Consider the following 7,086-nt stretch of genomic DNA (forward strand, 5'->3'; position numbering starts at 1 on the left):
GGAGGTTGAAAGCAGAGGGTACTCCATCTCTGTTCGATTTAGAAATTGTGTTGATGGCTTCTCTTGGATTTTCTCTGGAGTGTACGGGCCAGTGATTGGCAGCGAAAAGCAAGATTTTTGGGAGGAGCTTGGAGCCATCTGTGGCCTCTAGGATAACCCTTGGTGCGTAGGAGGGGACTTTAACTCTGTAAGATTCCCAGAGGAAAGAAGGAATGCCCCTAGCCTCACAGCTAAAATGAGGAGATTTTCAAAGGTGATAGGGGAGCTGGGGCTAAGGGATTCTCCACTAATTAGAGGTCCCTTCACTTGGATAGGGGGTTTGAACTCTCAAGCTGCCTCTAGATTAGACCGTTTCTTGATTTCGAATCAATGGGAGGACCATTTTTCAGCCATCACACAATCAGCTCTACCTCGTATGGTCTCCAATCACAGCCCCATAGTCCTAGAAGCTGAAGGTTTCTCTTCAGGAAAAAGCCCCTTCCGTTTTGAAAATATGTGGCTGAAAATAGATGGATTCAAAGACCTAGTAAGAAGCTGGTGGAATGGGTATTCTATAGAAGGCTATAGCAGTCACTGCATTGCTAAGAAACTCAAAGCGCTTAAGAAGGACCTGAAAATATGGAACAAGGAGGTGGTAGGCAACGTCTCTTCCAATAGAGCAGAGGCCTTCGCTCACCTGCAGTGTTGGGAAGCCAAGGAGAAGGAGAACCCTCTTAATCCTAGAGATATGGAGGCTAAAAATTTGGCTCTTAAGGACTATAAGATATGGGCCCTTATGGAAGAAACTTCTTGGAAGCAGAAGTCAAGAGAAATTTGGTTAAGAGAAGGCGACAAAAATATCAAATATTTCCACAAAATGGCCAATGCTAGGGCAAGGAAGAACTTCTTGTCTAAAATTAGAGTGAATGGGGTGACTCTCTCTTCCATTGAAGATATAAAAGATAGTGTTTGTAAAACCTACCTGTCCTTCCATTTAATTTCAAGGAGCTGGGAGAAGGAGTGGCCAACAGCCTGGAAGTTATGTTCTCTGAGGAAGAAATCTTTGCAGCCCTTAGCAGCTGCTGTGGGGACAAAGCCCCAGGCCCAGACGGCTTCACAATGGCATTCTGGTTGTTTTGTTGGGACGTTGTTAAACCAGAAATTTTGGGTCTCTTCAGGGAGTTTTAGCTCCATGGAACCTTCCAGAGAAGCTTAAACTCCACGTTCCTCTTGCTCATTCCCAAAAAGAAGGGGGCCGGAGACCTAAGAGATTTCAGACCAATCAGCCTGGTAGGGAGTGTGTACAAACTGCTGGCCAAAGTCCTAGCAAATAGGCTGAAATCAGTGATGGGGGAGGTGATTTCTGATTCTCAGCAAGCTTTCGTCCAAGGAAGACAGATTCTGGACGCCGTTCTTATTGCTAACGAAACCCTTGATTCTAGATTGAAAGACAACAAGTCGGGTCTCCTTCTTAAGATGGACATCGAGAAAGCTTTTGACCATGTCAATTGGGACTTTCTCATGGAGGTAATGTTCAAGATGGGATTTGGGCATAGATGGATTAATTGGATGAGATGGTGCTGCTCTACGGCAACCTTCTCGATCCTCATCAATGGGAGACCTTCGAGCTTCTTTCGTAGCTCTAGGGGATTGAGACAGGGGGACCCCCCTTTCCCCATATCTGTTCCTTTTCGCCATGGAAGTCCTTAGCCAACTGTTGCCTTGTGCAAGAAACGGGGGCTTTATTTCTGGCTTCAGAGTGGGAGGAAGAGGAAGAGAGGGATTGATCGTGTCCCATCTCTTGTTTGCCGATGACACCTTGATCTTCTGTGACACCAAAGCAGATCAGCTACAATATCTTAGCTGGACCTTCATGTGGTTTGAGGCGATTTCAAGATTAAAAGTCAATCTGAGCAAAACTGAGGCCTTTCTAGTGAGGGAAGGCATTCCTATGGAGACCCTCGCCTCGGTACTGGGATGCAAGATAGGGAGTCTTCCTACCACCTATTTGGGTCTCCCCCTTGGATCCCCCTACAAATCCACCAGGGTATGGGATACAGTGGAAGAAATATTCAGGAAAAGGCTATCTCTCTAGAAAAAGGCAATACCTTTCCAAAGGCGGCCGTCTTACCTTGTTAAAAAGCACCCTCTCTAGCCTCCCAACCTACTTCCTTTCCCTATTTGTGATCCCTAAGAGGGTGTGTGCAAGGCTTGAATCCAAAGGGATTTCTTATGGGGCGGTGGTGCCTTAGAGAACAAGCCTCACTTAGTAAGTTGGAAGGTTATCTGTGCTGCTAAAAAGGATGGAGGCTTGGGCATTCGCAATCTATCTATTTTTAACAAGGCCCTTCTTGGGAAGTGGTTGTGGAGATTTGCTAATGAGAATGAGTCCCTATGGAAGCAAATTATCTCTAGTAAGTATGACCTTCAAGATGGGGGATGATGCTCCAAAGGTGTAAGAGATCGTTATGGGGTGGGGGTTTGGAAGGCCATCAGAAATGGTTGGGAAAGCTTCCGTTCTCACTCCCGCTTCATTGTAGAGGATGGCATTAGAGTGAAGTTTTGGAAAGACTTGTGGTGTGAAAACCAATCCTTGGAAGAAGCTTTCCCCACCTTGTTTAATCTCTCCGTCAACAAAGATAGCTGGGTTGCTGAGGCTTGGGAGGAAGACGGAGTTGGGGGAAGCTAGGGGCCTCACTCTAATAGACACCTTAATGATTGGGAGGTGGGAGAAGTTGAAAGCTTGTTAGGCAAGCTCCTCCCTATGACCATTAGAAGAGGTGTGGATGATTCGCTCCGGTGGAAAGAGAACAAGAATGGAACCTTTTCAATTAAATCATTTTATAGCTCTCTCTCAAGGGGCATCAAAACCCCCTTCCCGGCCAGAACTATTTGGACGCCTTGGGTCCCAATTAGAGCTAGCTTCTTTGGTTGGGAGGCGGCTTGGAGTAAGCTGCTCACCACTCACCGTCTGAAGAGATTTGGTTGGAGCATTCCCAACAAGTGCTTTTTGTGTAAAAATGAGGAGGAAACCATAGATCACCTTCTTTTATTTTGTGAAAAGACCAGAATGTTATGGCTTTTGATTTTTTTCCTATTTGGGGTGCAATGGGTGATGCACTCCTCTGTGAAAAGGAACATCCTGGGTTGGCATGGTTCTTTTGTGGGCAAAAAAAGAGAGAAAGCTTGGAGAGCGGCCCCCCTCTACCTGATGTGGACCATTTGGAAAGAAAGGAATAGGAGGGCTTTCGATGATATTGAGAGGAACGACCAAGATATTAAGTCCATTTTTTTGTACACTTTTGTGAATTGGGCTAGGGTGTATATAAAGGAACACACTTTCTCTTTAATAGATTTTGTAGATTGGCTAGCCACCAATTAAGGGTGAGGCTTGTTTGCCCTTTGGTGTTTTACTTCTTTGTATCTTGGTATACTCCGTGTATACTCTTTCCTTTGCCTTTTGGCCTTTAATGAAATTACTTTACCTATCAAAAAAAAAATGTTATCCTTCTCAAGCCAATGTAGGTTAATTTGACTCTCCTATAGGAAAAAAGTTCAATAGTGGATTCAAAATAACCAAGTTGGAAGATAATCAAATCACAAGGAAATTTCATTAGGATCAATTAGAAGATGTTCAGAGCTAAGAATTTTATTCTTTTAAAAATCAACATAGGTTGTGGAAGAGGGGAATGCTTTTGCCCTTTTTCTAGCCCAACTATTGTTGGATTGGAAAATTTTCCAAAAGACAAAAGATGAGGATCTTCTTGATGGGATGTTGGGGTTGGATGATATTCTGTTAAGTTATTGCAGTGAGGACTTAAAACTTGGAAATAATAGCCTTTCATCAGGATAGCCATGTCATATTTTCCTTCCCTAGAAGTTACGAAATAGAAAAAGGAAAAAAAAAATGTTGACTTATCCTTCTATGCCTAGCAGATTAGAAGAACCCCAAATGCTCATCTAATTTAACAAAGAAATAATAGAAACAATCTGATCTTTCCGTGCATAGCATTTTGATCAATGGATTTTTTTTTTCTTTTTTTGTTAGGTAAAAGAAGTTGTATTAAACTAATGAAGGATGCATAAAAGAAATATTAAATTCTCTCTCAAAATTAAGAAAAAAAAAAATTAAAGGACAACCCCACTTCCCCACCCCCAGCGTGCAAAAATAAATAAATAAATAAAACAGAATGTATGATGCTCTTTATTATACCCCCACCACATAATGTGGGATCTAAACATCTGATAAACCATCCAAGATGTTTGAGCTGATTTTCGTTTCCAACAATTCTAATAAATCTTCTCTTTTGCTTGCATACTAGACACAACAACAAGGGCTAATACTATGGGAGCTCACGTAGCTCAGTCGGGAATGTTGCTTAAGCACTTGTTTTGCTTTTTCTTTTCTTTTCTTCTCCTTTCCTTTTTTTTTTTTTCTTTTCTTTTCTTTATTTGTTTTCCCTGTTTGAGCTGTAAATGAGACGGTCTTGGTTTTAAACATTAGATATGGGGCCTCTATAATTGATCTGGTGTCTAAAGAATTTTGTAAACTCTTACACTTTTGCCTAGTTTAATGTAGGTTAAAATTTTCAGCAATAGCATTAAAGAGAAACTCTAGCCCTCTTTTTGGTTAACAAGAAAATGGAGCAATAAATTAAAACAACATTTTCATTCCTATGTTATCTCCCATCTCTTTCTTCCAAACAAAAAAAACCTCAGGTCAAGTAAGCCAAAGTCCAAACAGTCCTAGAGTGGCATTTTTCTGTATTCCCGCATCCATAGTTAGTGAAAATTTTACAATTCAAAATTTTATTTCCTTTTGTCATATTTCCTCTGCATCTAAATTAAATGTAGTTTTATATAAGAAAAGATTCCCGAAAGCAAAGACCAAAACTCCTAAAATATTTTATTACGAACGACAATCCAAACTTGCAATAGTTTCACGCTGCTCAAAGAGAAAACCTAGATTTCAAAACTTCCAGCAATAGCATTCCCAAGTTATAAAGCACTCAGAGTGACAACCCAAACCTCTGTTCGGTTAGCAAGAAAAACGAAGAAAAATAAAAGAAAAACACATTCTGATTCCTAGGTTATCTCTCTCACTTCCATTGCTGCCAAAAAATCCAAAAAAAAAAAAAGATCAACTAAGCCAAGGAGTTGTATGAGTTTTAGGTAAAGTGCCAATTGAAGCCATCTCGAGCCCCGGATGGTGAAAATTTTATTTCTTTGCATTCTCTCATTATTTTATCAGCATCCAAACGAATTTACCTAACCTAGAAATTGATTGATTAACAGAGATTGGAGAAGTACCTTGAACTCAGAGATCGCTCGAAAGGCAGCGTTTGGAGAAGAAATGATCGAATGCTGAGAGCGATGTTCGTGCTGCAAGCAATCCTCGAAAATAAGCTTTTAGCGTAAAGTCAGGTGATGATGGGCTAAAGGGCCTCCACAATTTTTACTTTCTTTAAATAAAAAAAACTTTAAAAAAACTTCTACAAAATTGGATGAGACGCTTTTAGTATATTTTAAATTATTTCATCTTTATATAAATAAATAAAAAAAAGGGAAAAAAATGAGTGAATGATATGATGAAATAAATAAAAATAATTTATTCGCTTTTTTTTCTAATTTTTCTTCATTTTTTTTCTTTTTATTTTTTCTCCTATTTTCTTTTTCTAACATTTTACTTACAATTTTTTTAAAGACCCAAATATGTGTTAGGATAGAAAAGTATAACATGATATAATAGATTTGAAATTCATTGTTTATTTAATAATATTCAAATTTCACTTTTATTCATCTTTATTCCATACATTGTACTTTATGACATTATCGCTTACCATCTATTACATTATACATGACTTGGGTACATTAAGAATTGTATAGAAGATCCAAGTCATAAGTTCTTTTCAAGTAGATGATTTGTTCATAGTTAATTCATAGACTTAAAATAATCCATTAGATGTTGTAGTGCATTACCTCTAAATTGGAGGGATGATTGGTCTTGGCCTCAATATGTGTTTTCCATAGTAAGTACATTAGTGTGTATGGTTACACATTGAACATGACTTATAGTGAGTCATGACATAAAACTGTTAACTATGGAAAACACATTTTGAGGCTAGGACCAATCATCCCTCCAATTTAGAGGTAATGCACTACAACATCTAATAGATTGTTTTAAGTTTATGAATTGATTATGAACAAGTCATCTACTTGAAAGGATTCCATGACTTGGATCTTCTATACAATTCTTAATGTACTCAAATCATGTATAATGCAATAGATGTTAAGCGAGAATGTCATAAAGTACAATGCATGGAATAAAGATGAATAAAAGTGAAACTTTTAAGGACTCTATCCTAACACATATTTGAGTCTTCAAAAAATTTGTAAGTAAACATGTAAGAAAAAGAAAATGGGAGAAAAAAAAGAAAGAAAAAAAAATAGGAAAATTAGAAAAAAAAGCTAATAAATTATTTTTATATACTTTGTCATATCATTCACTCATTTTTCCCTTTTTTTTTTTATTTATATAAATATGAAATAATTTAAAATATATGAATTTCTTATTAATTATAATTATATTTGATTTTTTTTTTTCATTATAAACTAAATATGATAAAATTATTATTTTTAGTATATTTTTCCTTTCCTTGATATTTTTCGAAAATGAAAGATAGCAGAAATTTCTACTTTAAAGAAAGCTTAAAACTTGGCTTTGGAGTCACCCCAAAGATCTTCATCCAAATAAAAGCATAAAGCATGAGGGCTCCTTTTTGTATATAAATGATATTTTATTGTATAAATTATTACACCAATTAGAATCAATATTTTGAAGGGGATGAAGGGTGTCAAATATAAATTTGAAGGATGTTTCCCATCAATAATAGACAAGTTGTAACTAATATTCAATATCATGCACTCATCAATGCAATTATTATTGTTTCTTCATGATTATTTAATAGATAAAAAATAATTAGATAAATTTCATATATATTAAAGAGCCACACTAAAATAGCTTCCTCTGTTTGTTTGTTTGTTTGTTTGTTTTTTTTTTTTAAAGTTGAAAGCTGAAATCAAAGTCATTATCTAATAGAATAGTAT

At 37.3% G+C, this 7,086-nt stretch overlaps 3 protein-coding genes across 3 annotated transcripts in view; 2 read left to right on the plus strand and 1 right to left on the minus strand.

Moving 5' to 3' along the window:
• Nucleotides 1-5,469, minus strand: part of LOC100244967 (histone deacetylase 19) — a 28,363-nt gene extending 22,894 nt beyond the window's left edge. Inside the window, exon 1 of the mRNA XM_019225044.2 lies at nucleotides 5,290-5,469. The gene's annotated coding sequence lies outside the window, so the exon portion shown is untranslated. The remainder of the gene's footprint in view (nucleotides 1-5,289) is intronic.
• LOC104881593 (uncharacterized) lies at nucleotides 236-1,195 on the plus strand. The gene has a single exon (XM_010662170.1). It carries the CDS (start codon nucleotides 236-238, stop codon nucleotides 1,193-1,195), a length of 960 nt encoding a protein of 319 aa, XP_010660472.1.
• On the plus strand, nucleotides 1,327-1,689 carry LOC104881594 (uncharacterized). The gene has a single exon (XM_010662171.1). It carries the CDS (start codon nucleotides 1,327-1,329, stop codon nucleotides 1,687-1,689), a length of 363 nt encoding a protein of 120 aa, XP_010660473.1.
• Nucleotides 5,470-7,086: the final 1,617 nt, after the last annotated feature.

Source organism: Vitis vinifera, chromosome 14 (assembly GCF_030704535.1).
Source record: "Vitis vinifera cultivar Pinot Noir 40024 chromosome 14, ASM3070453v1".
In the NCBI taxonomy this organism is placed as follows: domain Eukaryota; kingdom Viridiplantae; phylum Streptophyta; class Magnoliopsida; order Vitales; family Vitaceae; genus Vitis; species Vitis vinifera.

Coding starts and splice junctions, on each gene's coding strand:
- LOC104881593 (XM_010662170.1), top strand. CDS start 236: ATGAGGAGATTTTCAAAGGTGATAGGGGAGCTGGGGCTAAGGGATTCT.
- LOC104881594 (XM_010662171.1), top strand. CDS start 1,327: ATGGGGGAGGTGATTTCTGATTCTCAGCAAGCTTTCGTCCAAGGAAGA.